The 16,137-nt window shown below is 42.7% G+C and overlaps 1 protein-coding gene across 4 annotated transcripts in view; it reads left to right on the top strand.

Annotated features, from left to right (window-relative positions):
- LOC135203624 (longitudinals lacking protein, isoforms J/P/Q/S/Z-like) overlaps positions 1–16,137 on the top strand; it is a 49,863-nt gene that overhangs the window by 21,535 nt on the left and 12,191 nt on the right. For all 4 annotated transcript variants that reach the window (XM_064233458.1, XM_064233457.1, XM_064233459.1 and 1 more), the window contains exons 5-7: positions 762–1,432; positions 2,617–3,009; positions 4,181–4,441. In XM_064233458.1, the coding sequence (XP_064089528.1) occupies positions 762–1,432; positions 2,617–3,009; positions 4,181–4,441 (1,325 nt within the window). The remainder of the gene's footprint in view (positions 1–761; positions 1,433–2,616; positions 3,010–4,180; positions 4,442–16,137) is intronic.

Raw genomic sequence — 16,137 nt, 5'->3', positions numbered from 1 at the left:
TACATATCAATTTATCTAGCTTCTCAACGTGCTTCAGTCCCTCTCCAAAAACCATTCCATTTGAGAGCTGGACTGGTGGGTAGGCCCACAGCCGGTCTAGGATGTCTTATACCTCCCTCCAAGTACGAGTCTATCCTATTGTTTAGGCCGTAGGTTTGTTCACGTATGAACAAATGACAAATTTTCTAAGAATTTGTATTTTTCATAGCTACAAACCTGAGGTCTTAACGTTACACTGCCTGCCTCTAGCCGCCCCTCTTTTTGTTAAGTCATCCTGAGTTGGGAAAGACTGGCGTAGCGGCGTCGTCCTTGACCAATCCTCACCCTTGCTACATGTGTTGCCAGATATCACAAGATTCCTTGCTTTCATCTGCTTGTTAACCTGATCCAGCTATCCTAACGTTAAGACCTCAGGTTTGTAGCTATGAAAAATACAAATTTATTAATAGTAGCACTGTATAAAGCTTTTGGTTAAATTATGTGGAATTATGTTGTCACAAATCTTTGGAATTACTTTACCAAGAAGCTGTGACGTTTTTTTCTTGGCTCTTTTGTTTGTACAGCCTCAAAACCATGTTTCCTGTAGTTGGAAGTTGTTTGAAAACTTTTGAAATATATTTATCATCATCTTGCAAATCCCCTCAACAAGTTAGTTAAAATGGTAATATATTTCTATGTCAAAAGAAATAAACTACCTGGAAAGATTTAGAGAAAGTGTAAAATGGTAGATTTTCTATGGTGTGCATTTATGATTCTTACAGGTAATGTTGAAGGTCAGGGTGATGGCACTGCTAATAAAAATGTTGCAAAGTCACACAAGAGGAAATTGTCAGAGGGCAATAATGTTCAGACCAAGAAATCTACATCATCTGTCTCAGTCGGACAACAGTCAGATTCTCCAAGTTTTGTGTTGACTCCTCCCTTACAAACAGTCGCTGCCTCTGCAACAAACATGTCTTTTCCTCAAAATGGTTCTCCTGTGATTGTAACAAGCACTGTGCCTGGTTCCCTGTCTTCATCAAGCATAATTATAAAACCTCCAACTGCAACGCCGTTGGCAAGTAGTATGGGAACTCGTATAATACCTCCTCCCAATGTTGTAAGGCCAGAGACAATGTCATCGTCCTCATTGCCAATTGTAACCATACCAGTGTCTGCCTTGCCTGCAGGAGTCCAAACCTCTGTCAGTTCTGGTTCTCCAATGCTCCAAACCTCTGTCAGTTCTGGTTCTCAGATGCCAATTCTAACCAACTGCCTTCTTGGAAAGTCAACAGTTATACCAAGCTCTGTACCATCTTCAACAGCTGTAACTTCATCAGGGTCATCCACAATCATTGTAACTTCCTCAACCAGACATAATGGATCAATTATTACAGAGAATTCTGCCTTTAACTTCTTGCCAGTTGGCACAACTACTGACCACCCTCTACTGGTAAGGCATTGTTTACTGCATTTATGTCTAGAATAATTAATAACTAGTATTTAGTAATGATGCATGGAATGAATGTGGTTCAAAGAATCTATGATAGGAAGGTAACGAGTGATAAACCTTGCAACCTAATGGGCTTTATTTGGCCCAGCTATGAAGAGACAAAGAAAAATACTAATGGGAAGTGAGTGTCAAGATGTTGATGTGTTTTTGAGATTATTATGAATATTTTAAGTATACTGAAATATTGTTCAGTGAGGCTTTTCATTGTATTTGGAAATTAAGCGAACATTTTAGGTTATCTTTATAAGGTAGGTTCACCAGACCAGATTAAATATGCATCACTTCTTTGATATGAACTGCCCTGCCCATTGCTACTTCAATAACTAAAGAGTATGTTAGTCTGGGCTCTAGAGTACAAAATGCCCTGACAGGCATGGAACAGAAAATAAAAACCCCTCCTAATATACAGTGCAATCAAATCTCTTAAGTAACTTTTGCATTTCAGTGTTTATCTCACAAACATGTCATTAGAGCAAGGAGATATCTCACTAACATGTCATTAGAGCAAGGAGATATGTTTCTTAATTCAATCTCGGGAGTGTGAGATGGATTCATTTTTCTTAATCAAACTCAACTGGGGTTTAGCAGTTTAGTCCTTCTTATTTTAATATTCAGACTACTGTTGACTAATGAGAGTTGCTGTGAAACAATTGGAAATAGATTTAATGAGTTTTTGAATGTAATCACAGTGATGTAGATCACCTACAAAGAGATCTTTGGCTCTTTAAAACCCAGAGATGAGTAGGTGCTCATGCAAAGCTGTCAGTTAACTATACTTGTTTAATTTAGATAATGATTGAAGTAGGTATGGTTTTGCATGACCACAAGTTAGGCTAACTAGCAGTAAGTAGTGTATATGAAATAATTAGCTCTTTAAAGAATATAACTTTTTTTTCAGTTTTTTCTTCTCCAACTTTTGCTGGTTTAAGAAGTAATTTTTATTTATTTATTTATTTATTTTTTTACCAGACATAAGTCAAGAAATTTTTATTCTGATGAGGTTACTCTACCTAATAAGTAAAGAAATTTGAATCTGGTGAGATTATACTATTAAATAATCAGGTTAAGAATGAGAAAACATGTTATGTATTCAAGTCTCTAGAGTCAAAGTACTTTTTTTCCAGACTGAGATCAAAGAGGAAGTAAAGGAAGAACCCCTTACCTTGGGCCCAGACGATCCATTGTCCATGGATAACGTCGATGACTACGATGATGATGACTTCAGTAATTGGAGTGTTGATGACACTCCAGTGTTGCCAGAAGCAATGTCATCAGCATCCAACTCAACCTCCACAAATGCACACATGTTGGTACTACCTAGAGTGGTGAGCTCGCTGAGTATGGCTGAAGTTTTATCCAGTAAAAAAAAATTAAAGAGTAACGACACAGCCTCTGAAACTGTTCGAGAACAAGCTGGCGGAGGTGAGGGGGAAGGATCATCCTGTGGTGAAGAAGGGGGAAGTGTTAGTCGTTCACAGCACGTCCTTCCACAAATAGTACCACCGTTTATGGCAATGGTAAGTTCAGTTCTTTGATTATTGGTTTGTGGTGCTTGGTTCATCTTTGCTATACTGTTAAAAAACCTGTATTTTTCAAACAAATGGGTATTACTTGCCTCTAGAGTATAATTAGTTCTTTTTTAACATATAAAAATGGCGTTATACAAAGTACAAACCATATTTTATATTTTTCCTTTCTACCATAAATGCAGCCTAGTTTGTTTCAGTGTAATTATTTTGTGAATGAAGACCTCATTAGCTTTTTACTGCTATTATTTTTGGGTGGAATATAGTTGAGTAGTGATATGAAGTATTTTGTTATTTTCATAAAAACTTCTAAGGTTAGCTTTCATTTTGTTAATTTGCAGATTAAATATTTTGTTATTTTCATAAAAACTTGTAAGGTTAGCTTTCGTTTTGTTAATTTGCAGTGATTTTTTAAGTGTTCTTGTGACTTTTCTGAGCTGCACATTTTACCATTGTGCTCCGGTGACTGTTTTCTGAGCTGCATATGTTACCATTGTTTTCACATTTGGTTTTCATCATTGTGAATGAATTTATGTCATTTCTTGTATGGAGTTAAATGTAGTAAGCTTTTTCTCCACTCGTCTGACCTTTACTCTGCCTATGTCCTCTTGTTACATCCACAGCTAATTCTGCTGTTTCATATAACTGTCCCTCATCCCCTTTCCTCACATGTATGAACCACCTCAATCTATATGAACTTTGATAAACACCAATAATTACTTTGATTTCATCCTATTTACTAGCCACTGTTTTCACTCTTGAGAAAGTGATTAAGTAACATTACTAGCTTAGTGAGACTCCTGGGTAGCCTCTGCCTTTGTAAAACCCTTCTAAATATTTGGACTGTTCTCTGAGCTCTGTCAAAAGCCAATTGAAGGTCCACTGGTTTTGGGTATATTTCCTTTATTGTGTGTTATCTCCCTGGCATCTTCATTTGAAATCATACTGGCAAAGTGTCTCTGACTTGGCATAAAATTATGGTAATTTTTCTTTTAAATTTACATGTAATGGGAAACAACTGCTTATCACTCCCCAAAAATTGAAGGTTTGATGATCAGAAGATTACTACACCCTAAAATCTGAGATGCTCCACGTATGGTTTGCTGCTGTAATTTGGTATTAGTTTGGTGTTCATTTATTTCTCCACTTTCTTCCTTTGCAGAAAACACATGTTAAAGCTAAATCCAAAGACAATAAGAGCAAAGTTCAGCAGTCTCAAGGTCACATTCAAGGCGATAAGCAACCGCCAGCTAGTGATGTGGAAGGACCTGTGAAGATGTACACTTCAGATGTCGTTGATGTTAAAAAGGCCTATTTACCTCAGAAAACACCTGAAAAGACTGACATGCCTTGCCGCATAAAAGTTGTAACCAAAAGTGTGAAGAAAGATGAATACACGCCGTCCAAAGAAGTTGTAGATGGGGTAACTGTGAATCTGTATTATAGTATTTGTACAAATTTTTTCATGTTCACACAAAGTACAAGTTTGTAACTTGAGCTGATTCACGTAGTACCTTCTTTCAGTCATGGAATAGAATATACAAAAGTAATGTCTCCTAGGAATGGACTTGTGTTTTTTTTTTTTTTTTTTTTTTTTTTTTTTTTTTTTTTTTTTTTTTTTTTTTTTTTTTTTTTTTTTGTATAGAATAATTCTATACTGTTTCAATAACCATTTTGCTCATATGTGGATTGCTTTATTCCTTGGCTACGGCATTACTGGGTAGCTATAATTTTTGTACATGAACTTCCCTGACAGATATATACTTAGCTATAGTCTCCGCGTTCCCGACAGAATTTCAAAATCTCGCGGCACACGCGACAGGTAGGTCAGGTGGTCTACCTTACCCGCCGCTGGGTGGCGGATGTACGAACCACTCCCGTAAGCTTGTCAGATTTTTCTCTGTCGCGGGAACGATAACAACTGTTGTCGGTTCCTCTCGATAGTTTTTCGATTCTCGCTTGCCTGGAGTTAATTTGGACTTCTTTTGGTGACGTATTCGCTTTGGCTTGGCATATATCCGCTGATTGTGGACCGGTTTGATTTTGAGTTTGATTTTCTTTAACGATGTCTGACCTAGATTCGGTAGTTAAAACTTCGGTTTTGTTTAGGGTTTGCGTGAATGAAGGATGTAAGGTGAGGTTGCCGAAAGCTTCGGTAGACCCCCACACGGTTTGCATGAAATGCAGGGGGAATGAATGTTCTTTTGCTAACCCTTGTAGTGAATGTAAGGGATTGAATGAAGAAGAATATAAGGCTCTCTCTTCTTATGTTAGGAAGTTGGAACGTGATAGAGTGCGTAAGGCTTCCTCTAGAAGTTCTAGTAGATCTAGAATGAGTGAGTTGGATGTGGATCCTAATGCTAACGTAGAATTAGAACCTTCTTCCCAAGTTGCAGCCCTGCTCCCCGCACTGAAGCCGAAGATTCGCCTTCGGAGGCGGCAGCTCTGAGAGCCACGATTCGTTCTATGGATCAGAAGATTCGTCAGTTGGAAGGTAAGGAGAGTGTTAGTGATCAGTGCAGTGTCCCCAGTGTTGTGGAGGGTGCGTCTGACCGGCTCCTTAGTGCCTCTAGGCCTAGACCTCTTCCAGACTCCCAGTTCCAGTGGAGTAGGAAAGTCGAAAGCCGCAAGAGGGCTAGGGAGAACCCCCACCGGTCAGGCGTCCCCTCGGCAGATCCTGAAGTACGCTCCCAGGCTGCCTCGGATCGCTACAAGAAGGAGCTACTACGCCAATGCTTCTTCTCTTCGTCGTCTCCCTCTCCGAAGAGAGGTTGGAACTCCCCGGATGCGTCGCGCCCGTTGAAGAGGGCTTGGAAGGCCTCCCGGCTGCAGTCCTTTGGGCTTCTAGTCCGGAGGTTTTCCCGGAAGAATCGTCGGTGGAGGCGAAGAAACCCAAGAAATCCTGTGAGCGTTCTTCTTCTCGCGCTCCGCGCTCAGCGCCTGCTTCCGAGGAAGAACAACAAGATTCGCCTACGAGAGTACTCGCGGGACTTCAAGCTCAGATCACGGCGCTAGCAGACTCTCTAGCAGTTAGATCACGTAGGAAGAAGGACGTTTCTCTTCCAATCAAGAGATCTAGGCGCCGCTCTTCAGAGGATCGTTCTCCTCGTTTTAGGCGTTCTCCTTCATATGGGGAGGTTTCATATGAAGGTAGGGGCTCGCGTGAGCGCCCTCGCTCGCCTGGCTCTCTTTCGACTTCAAGGCGCCAAACATCGGTAGGACGCTCTATGGAGAAAGAAGTTTTTTCTCCAGATTGGATTCCCGCTTCCGGTAAGCGCACTGCACCTGCTCATCACGCTATTTCTTCAACTCCCTCGCGTGAGACTTCTCCTCAGCAGCCTCAAGATTCTAGAAGGCGTCCTTATGCAAGTAGGCGTTCTTCGTCCAGATGTCACTCTCCTCGAGTGTCGGATCGTGACTTCTCTCCTGACAGGCATCAAGAGTCTGGTATGGATTCGTGTGCATGATAGACGGCCTGCTGTTAGCCGCTCCCCGCAAGGTAGGCGCCAAGAGCCTACTGCACATCGATCTCCTAGTAGGCGCTCGTCTCTTTTAAGGCGTCATACTCTGATTATTCTCCTCGAGGCAGACAAGAGTCTTTCAAGCGCCCTCTCCGTGTAGGCGCTCTCCCGCTTCTAGGCGCACTTCTCCTGACCGTTTTTTGTCTCTTAGTAGACAACAGGAATCTCGGAAGCGCCCTTCTCCAAGTAGGCGCTCGTTAGCTTTGAAGCGCCTTCTATGAATGTTACCCGTCTTGTTAGACGTCAAGAGTCTCGCAAGCAGCCTTCTCCTAGTAGGCGCATTTCGCCTTCCAGTCGAACTTCCGTTGATCGTACGCAACTGGACAGGTATGGAGAGCCGCGCAAGCGCTCTGCTCTCGATAGGCGCTCTTCTCCTGGCAGCCGCTCGCCTCGGGATAGGCGCAAAGAGTATAGTAGGCGCTCGCCTCCTCGTAAGCGCCCTGTGGATATTTCCGAGGATTCTCGGAGTAGGAGCCCTACCTCTCTTCTCCTTTCGGCTGAGATTCAGTCTACCTCGAAGAGGGAGTCTCATCGTAGGCATCCCAGATCTTCTCTTCATTCTCCAGTGGATGTGAACTCTTCTAAGAGAGGGCGTCCAACCTCTCGCTCAACTCCTACTAGGATCCCTTCGTCACCTAAGGATCTTCCGCGCTCGCCTCGACAAGACGTCCTAGAAGGTTCGGATGAGGAACCGAACACTTCTGCTGCTGTGTCTTCTTACAAGAAGCTTACAGAGCTACTTTTGCAAGTTTTTGGGGATTCCCTTTCTCCTACGGCTCCTCCTTCTCCTCACTCACTTTTTTCAACGGCGAAGACAGCGAAGAGTTCTTCTTGTGTGAGGATGAAGCCCAACTCTTTCTATGAAGAAGGCACTGAGGAGTTTTGGTTCCTGGATGGCTTGCCAAACAAAGAAGAAGCGGGGAAAACGATGTTCGCTTTTCCTCCTTCGAAGTTATCAGGACGCGCTGGTTTCTGGTCATTGAAACAGGAGAGTCCTTAGGATTGGGTCTACCGTCTTCGGCTGATTCGGATTTTTCGGCGCTGGTAGATTCGACAAGGAGAACTGCCCTTAACTCTGCTAAGACGACTTGGGCAATGAATGAATTGGATCACATGCTCAAAGGCATGTTTAGAGTGCTAGAAGTATTTAACTTCCTTGATTGGTCGTTGGGAGTCCTAGCCAAGAAAATTGAAGTGCCAGAGTCAATTTCGCCCCAGAAGATCTTATGTGTGTTTTGTCTTGTATGGACAAGTCGGTAAGAGACGGAGCGAGTGAAATCGCCTCCCTGTATGGGGCCGGGATCGTGAAGAAGAGGTCGGTTTATTGTTCCTTCTTAACGAAGTCTGTCTCCCATGCCCAGAGGTCTTCTTTGCTGTTTGCTCCTCTGTCTGCTCAGTTGTTCCCTAAACATCGAGTGCAGGACATTTCAAGATCACTGTCGGCCAAAGCCACCCAGGACCTTTTGGCACAGTCGGCAAGAAAACCTCGCCCTTCCTTCCCTACCAAGGCTAAGAAGGAAAAAGCAAGTGTTCGAGAACCCTTTCGAGGGGCGTCTTCATCAAGAACCTCTACGTTTAGAGGTCGTAGACCTTCAAGAAGGGGTAAGACTTTCGCCCAAGTCTGTTAAAGCCCCCAAATAACTTGCAAGTCCTTCAAACAACGGTGGGTGGGCGCCAGACTCTTAGAGTTTGCAGAAGTCTGGGCCCAAAAAGGGGCGGATCCTTGGACCCTTTCTATTTTGAGGAGAGGTTACCTCATCCCTTTCGTCGAAAGACCTCCCTTGAAGACCATCCCAAGGGAACTGACGGCCAGGTACAGAGACCCCATCATGAATCAAGCTCTCCATCTAGCAGTAGATCAGATGCTGGAGAAGGGGGCTATCGAACTAGTGACAGACCATCATTCATCGGGCTTCTACAACCGCCTTTTCCTAGTTCCGAAGTCCTCAGGGGGATGGAGACCGGTGTTGGATGTAAGCGCCCTGAACTTCTTCGTAGAAAAGAAGAAGTTCACGATGGAAACGCCTTCATCAGTGCTGGCAGCACTTCGTCCAGGGGACTGGATGGTTTCCTTGGATTTACAGGACGCTTACTTCCACGTACCGATCCATCCTTCCTCGAGGAAGTTTCTCAGATTCATGATGGGGGGGAAAATTTTTCAGTTCGGGAGGGCTCTGTGTTTCGGCCTCTCGACGGCCCCTCAAGTGTTCACAGGGATTTTGAGGAATGTGGCTCAATGGCTTCATTTGAAAGGGGTGAGGATATCCATGTACCTCGACGATTGGCTAATAAGGGCCAATTCAGAAGATCGTTGTTTGAAGGACTTACAAGTAACTTTAGAATTGACGAAGGCTTTGGGACTTCTCGTCAATTTCAAGAAGTCGTCACTAATTCCCGAGCAAGAGTGTGTGTATCTCGGGATACAGATGAACTCTCTGAGTTTTCGGGCTTTTCCGTCGCAGGAAAGGATAGCCCGAGGATTCGAGAGAGTAACAACCTTCTTAGGGAAAGAAGTATGCACAGTGAGGGAGTGGATGAGTCTGCTGGGGACGCTCTCCTCGCTGGAGCAATTCGTTTCCCTAGGAAGGTTGCACCTGAGACCGCTCCAATTCTTTCTTCATCGAATTGGAGGAGTCGTTCTCAGGATTTGACGTTCTCCCTGTCGTTATCCCAGGACATCAAGAAACATCTCTTATGGTGGACAGATCCCAACCTCTTTGCGAAGGGACTGTCTCTTCAATCACAGACCCCCAACCTGGTGTTGTTCTCCGACGCGTCGGACACGGGGTGGGGTGCAACTCTGGGAACCAGTGAAGTGTCAGGTACCTGGGTGGGGGACCAGGTAGCCTGGCACATCAACAGAAAGGAGTTGATGGCTGTGTGGTTGGCTCTGAAGGCTTTCGAGCCCAAAGTCAGAAGATCGGTAGTGCAGGTCAACGCGGACAACACTACAGCTCTGGCATATATCAGGAAACAGGGGGGGACGCATTCCTTCTCCCTGTACGAGACAGCAAGAGACCTTCTTCTGTGGGCAGAAGAAAGAGGAATCAAGCTTCTCACCAGGTTCGTGCAGGGAGAAAGAAGGAATGTAAGAGCAGATCTCCTCAGCAGGAAAGATCAGGTCCTTCCCACAGAGTGGACCCTTCATCTGGATGTATGCCTGTGGAAGTTATGGGGCAGGCCACACATAGACCTCTTTGCCACGTCAAAGAACAAGAGGCTGGATCCTTACTGCTCTCCGATATCGGATCCAGAGGCATTAGCAATAGATGCTCTTCTTCTGGACTGGAACGGACTCGACGTCTACGCTTTTCCCCCCTTCAAGATCCTGGGGCTAACCATCAAGAAGTTCGTAGAGTCCGATTCAACGAGAATGACCTTAATCGCTCCCTTTTGGCCGGCCCAAGAATGGTTCACAGAGGTACTGGAATGGTTGGTGGACCTTCCAAGATCACTCCCGCTAAGGATCGATCTACTCAGACAACCCCACTTCGACAGGTACCACAAAAATTCTCCTCGCTCTCAGTCTGACTGGCTTCAGACTGTCCAAAGTTTGGTCAGAGCGAAAGGCTTTTCAGCAACAGCTGCTAAAGCAATCGCAAGAGCGAGGAGACCTTCCACCTTGCGTGTATACCAGTCAAAGTGGGATGTCTTCAGACGTTGGTGCAAGAGGAAGAACATTTCCTCTTCCAGTACCTCTGTGACCCAAATTGCGGATTTCCTTATTTTCCTCAAAGAAGAATGTCATCTGGTTGTGTCAACTATTAAGGGATACCGCAGTATGTTGGCGGCGGTATTTCGGCATAGAGGCTTAAAGATATCCGATGATAAGGACTTGCATGATCTTATTAGATCATTTGAAACCATTAAGCGTCCTCATGTGGTACCAAACTGATCTAGACGTAGTTCTACAATTCCTTGGATTGTCTAGATTCGAACCTCCTAGCTTAGCCTCTTTCAAGGATCTGACGAAGAAGGCTATCTTCCTTTTGGCCCTTGCTACAGCTAAGAGAGTGAGTGAGCTCCCAAGCTATTGAGGGCAATGTAGGGTTTAAGGAAGATTCTATGGTGTGTTCGTTTCTTCCAAATTTCCTTGCAAAGAATGAAAACCCATCACGGCCTTGGCCCAGGAGCTTTGAAGTTCGTAGTTTATCTTTTCTAGTAGGGGAAGAGCCTGAAAGAACTCTTTGCCCTATGAGAATTATGAAGTATTTCCTTAAGAGGAAGGAACAACTTAAGGCGAATCAAGATGTGCTTTGGTGCTCTGTAAAGGACCCCACTCGGCCCATGTCGAAGAATGCTCTTTCCTTTTTCTGAGAAGCCTTATTACAGAGGCACATGTTGCTTGTAAGGAAGAACATTTTAAACTACTGAAAGTGAAAGCTCACGAGGTGAGAGCCATCGCAACTTCGCTTGCATTCAGAAAAAATATGTCTGTGCGGAACTTGATGGAGGCGACTTTTTGGAGATGCCAATCGGTTTTCGCAAACCACTACCTACGTGATGTAAAAATCACATATGATAAATGCTTCGCCTTCGGTGTCATTTCGTACTTTCCGTATCGGCGGATTCGGTGCTGGGGCAGGGAGCTGAAACTTATCCTGTGTAACTTCTTTATATGTTACCCTATATTTTATATTGTTGTTTTTTGGTTGTCTGAAAGAGGTTGCAGGAGGCACCTCTTTTTGTCGTAATATTAACCCTTTGTATTTTGGTTAGGTGGTCTGGTGGGTTTTGGCTCCTTGCAGAGGTAGTGGTTTTGAATTTTGGCCTAGCCTAACTCCTTTCTTTCTCTATAAAAATGAATTAATCTACCACCTGTACGCTTTCTCCATCACCAGTACACTCCAGAAATCACCTTAAAACACCAGCACCACAAGACTTACGACCCAAAAAACAACTCCTACCAGACAGAGAGCTCTCCCCTACCAACCACACACCACCACACGTGCTTTCTACTGCCCCGTGTTATTGTTTACATCCTGCCGACGCCGCCGCCATCTTGTCTATGACGTCACCAGACTATGACAACACAACTTAAATACATCAACAGACACCTTCTAGAATCTACCACATGTTGTCATATATATAGGACACCCACCATATTTCAACAATGCATAAAATACCCATAACAATTATACAATATATAATCACACTTATCTATACCATAACAATTATACAATATATAATCACACTTATCTCTTTCTCCCTCCCCTCCGACTGTTTCCTAACCTAGTATTCCCCTCTTAATTTCCTTCGTCCTCCAACTCTTTACCCTCTACATAATTTCTAATACATTCCCCTGAAACTCCTGCTTTAGTTAATACATCAGCCACTTGCTCCTTTCCTTTTATCCATCTCACCTCCTTTATTTCCCCGGATTCAATGGTTTCCCTTATTGCAGCAATATCTATTTTTAATCTCTTGCTACTTACACCAGTGCTCGATTTGATGGCGGTCATTAGTGTTTTACTATCAGTGTTAACCAAGGCTTCTAAATTTCTCCTCCTACTACCTCTTCCCACAAATGCTTGAAATATATCAATCCTTCTACAGCTTCCCCAACACTCAGGGCTTCAGCCTCAATGGTGGATTTTGCCACTCTCCTGGATTTCCTAGACTTCCACCATATGGGACTTCTCCTCTTCCCATCTGTCAAAGAAATAATATAACCCAGTTGAGTATGGCCATCTTCTATGTTTCCAAATGAAGCGTCTGCATAGGCTTCCCAATAAACCCTTTCTTCTTCCATCTCACTTATTGTAACTTCGCCCATCATGCTCTTAGTTTTTCTCACAATTTTAATAAGTTTCTTCATATCCTGAGTTGTTCCTTCTTTAAATGCTTTACTTAATTCGCTAATATCATATGATATTTCTGGCATCGTGTGTAGTGATACCCAATTCAGCTGTCCTACCACTGATCTGTACTCTGTTAACTCTTTTTGTTCTAGCACTCTATTACCCGTATATCTTCTAGCCTCTGGTTCTCTTATGGAATTTATATACTGCCACTGATTAAGGGAAAATCTATTCTCCTTCTGCTCTATTACTACTCCTATATACTTGAACCTTTTACTCTCTTGTTCTCCTACTTGCAATTTCCCTTTCAATCTCCCAATCGTTTCCTTTAAGAATCCTTCAGTTCCTCCGTAGCAAAATCATCTACGTGTGTACACAAAATGCCTTCCAATTTATTGTTCTTTTTCCAAAAGAATATATTAGGTTCTAGTCTACTTCTCTCACCTTGAAGCTCCTTCACTACTTTCACCACTTTACAATACCATGCTTTTGCTGCATCCTTGAGCCCATAGACTGTTTTCTTCAACTTCCATAATCCCCTCCAACCATCTTCCCTTGGTGGCTTCAAGTACACTTCTCTTTGTATCTCGTCACCTTGTAAATATGCAGTTTTGACATCCAATGTATAACAATTCCAATTTTTCACCTTTATTATGGTTAGACAGAATTTTAAAATTTCAGCATTGCATGTGGGAGCATCCTTTTCCCACTCAGCCATTTCTTCTTCAAACCCTCTAGCTACCAATCTTGCTTTACATATCCTTTCCCCCCCTTTTATCTTTTTCAGTTACTATCCATCTTGTAGATATAGCTTTTTGTCCAACATCATTTACCTCCTCATATACCTGGTTATCTCTCCAACTTAGAAGTTCTTTTTCTTTAGCTTCCATTTTCAAATCCCAGCAACACCTCCTCTTCATCTTCAATTTTTTCTACCTGACTATAATCCCTCAAGTTAACCCACCCTTTGTCACCTGACTGTGAGTCTCGTATATTGTACGAATCAGCCCATGCTTGGCTTGATCTTTTCCTGCAAGACCTAAAATAGTCCATTCTTCTACTTGTCCTGTATCATTGTTTATAGCCCTAACTCTATTTCCCTTTTTGAATTTTGGTATCTCTTCCATTAACTCGCTTTCTATTGACCCACTTTGCCCGTTATCTTCCACTGTTTCCTCTATCACCTCTCTTTCTATAGTCTCTTCTGTGTCTGCATTCCTTCTCTCACCCATTATCTCCTCTCCTTCCAGCCAATCTACTTTCCCTTCATTTGGGCCATCTGACCTACCTTTCACCCCATGGGATTTATCTATTCTAGCCAATATCTCTTCTGTATCTGGTGATCGTCGTTGAATCCTTGTCACATGTATCCTAGCTACTTCTCTTAAAGAATCCCCATGTTTGACTATTATTGTTTTCCCCGATACTCCACTACCTGAGCAGGTCCTCTCCATTCATTTTCATTTTCCCTCTTATAGAATACCTCATCTCCTACCACTGCTTCTTCAAATTTATGTTCTCTGATGTTTTTGTTTAGCGCTATTCTTATTTTATTACAGGACTCATTTTTATAAATGCTTCTCTGGCCTTGTGCATTGCATTCAGTGTGTCCCTTACCATACCCTCTTCCATCCCTTTTTCTCTGCTTGCAGGACTAGAACTTTCTTCTCCTATTAGGTTAGGCAGTGAAGGGTTTTTTCCAAATACTAATTGGTTGGAGAGAAACCTCCATTATTCATTAAACAGTTCCTAGCACTCACTACCCATTTCAAAGCTAGGGACCAATCTACTTCCTCTTCCTCCATCATCTTCCTTACACTTCCCTTGATCATGCCTACGGTCTTTTCACATAATCCGTTGCTCCACGGAGATTCTGATGCTGTGGCTAATACTTTAATATTCCATTCTCTGCCATCCTCCTTACTTTTTCATTTTGAAATTCTCCCCCATTATCTGACAATATTTTGGAGGGTGCTCCAAATATAGCAAACCAGCACTCAAAAAGTATCTTTATTATAGTTTCTGGTTTCTTATCTTTTATCCAACAGGCCTGACAATATCTCGTTGCCATATCCACTATTACCAAGAACTTTCTCTCTTCTATCTCTCCCACATCCATCGCTACAACTTCATTGAACGTTTTACTCCAAGAAAAGCCTACTACCGGTTTGGCGGGGTTTCTTTTGTATTTTTTACAAACCTCACAATTTTTAATCAGTTCCGTTAGTAACTTTCTTATTTCCTCTTTTTCTTTTTCGATTAACCCATTACTCCATTGTGCTTCCTCTGTTAGCTTCCATATTTTATCTCCACTTCCATGACCAAACTGTAAATGTAATTTCTTCATTGTGTTCTTAATTTCCCTCGGATTCTTTCCCTTCCAACCCTCCAGTAATAATTCTTCTACCTTCCTCCTCCTTATAGGCACTCTTAAATGACCCTGTTCGTCTTCTCTTAACTCTACTTTCATTCCCCCTAATACTTCTACTATGACACAATTTTCTTTCAAATTTAGGGTCATACCCATTTTACTCATGGTTTGCTTACCTATCAGCCAGGGTATATCACCTTGCAGAATTTCCGTCTTCAAATAAAACTTTCTGTTTTTTAGTATCACAGGTATTTCTATTATTCCTCTGGACTTATAAGATGTCTCACCAAAATTAAACACTTTATTAGACTCTGTCCTAGTGTCCCTCATTCTCCTCAACTCTTCCTGACTCAAATCCATGACAATACGTGCTAGTCACAATTCCCCGCAAACTGTTGATTTACACCCTGTGTCCAAAATTGCATCAACCACCTCCCATGATGCTTCCACTATTTTATTAACTTCTCCTACATAAACCTCTTCTTCTTCTGTCCCATTTTCTGTTTTTACCTTATTTTCTTCTAGTCTTGTTTCAGTTTTCTTCCTATTATGAAAATTCTGAGGACAATCCCTAGCCCAATGCCATTCTGAGCTGCATATTGCACATACTGTTACCTTCCCTTCTTTGTTTATAGGATTTCTACCACCCCTTCCTCGGTTCCATCTTCCCCGATATCTTTGGTTTTCCCTCCCTCTCCCAGAACTGGCATTGCCTTCTGACGAACCCCACCATTCCCGTTCCTCTTTAGTCCCTAATCCCTCAAATAGTCTTTTCATTGTTTGCGACACTGTTCCGTACTCTAGCTTTTCTTGCCCACAAGCCGATAATACCATTTGTTTTTGATTTTCCGTGAGATTTGCTTGCTCTATTACATGATACCCCTTGACTTCGCCTTCAAGCGCGCCTTTCCCCATTGCTCTTTCACACTCAGATGCTGCCTTCTCGTATCTAATTAAATAGTCCGCCATATTTTCACTAGATTCTCTTCTTATTAGAAGGTATCTTTTTATTCTACCGTAATTCTCCATTACCGAGTCTTTTAGATAGGCTTTATCTAGTTTCTCTAGGATTAACTTTGGACCCTCTGTACCAGTAAGTTTATCTTTATCTAATGCTTCCACTAGCTCTCGGGCTTTCCCTTTTAAGCTCATTCTCATTTCTATCGCCGGGTATTTTGTATCTTCTCCATACAACAATAGCCAATCTTCGGCTTGACCTTTCCATTCTTTGTATTCTTTTTGTATCCCGCTAAACCTAGGACATTCCCTTCTCCATCTAGTAGTCTCCCTTTGTTCACTGTCGGATCCAGGCATCTTTGATCAACCACGCTCTGGTACCAGTTTGAATTTTGGCCTAGCCTAACTCCTTTCTTTCTCTATAAAAATGAATAATCTACCCACCTGTACGCTTTCTCCATCACCAGTA

Source organism: Macrobrachium nipponense, chromosome 36, assembly GCF_015104395.2.
Source record: "Macrobrachium nipponense isolate FS-2020 chromosome 36, ASM1510439v2, whole genome shotgun sequence".
NCBI lineage: Eukaryota > Metazoa > Arthropoda > Malacostraca > Decapoda > Palaemonidae > Macrobrachium > Macrobrachium nipponense.
Note: the sequence above shows the minus strand (reverse complement) of the source record. Positions and strands in the feature narration are given on the sequence as shown.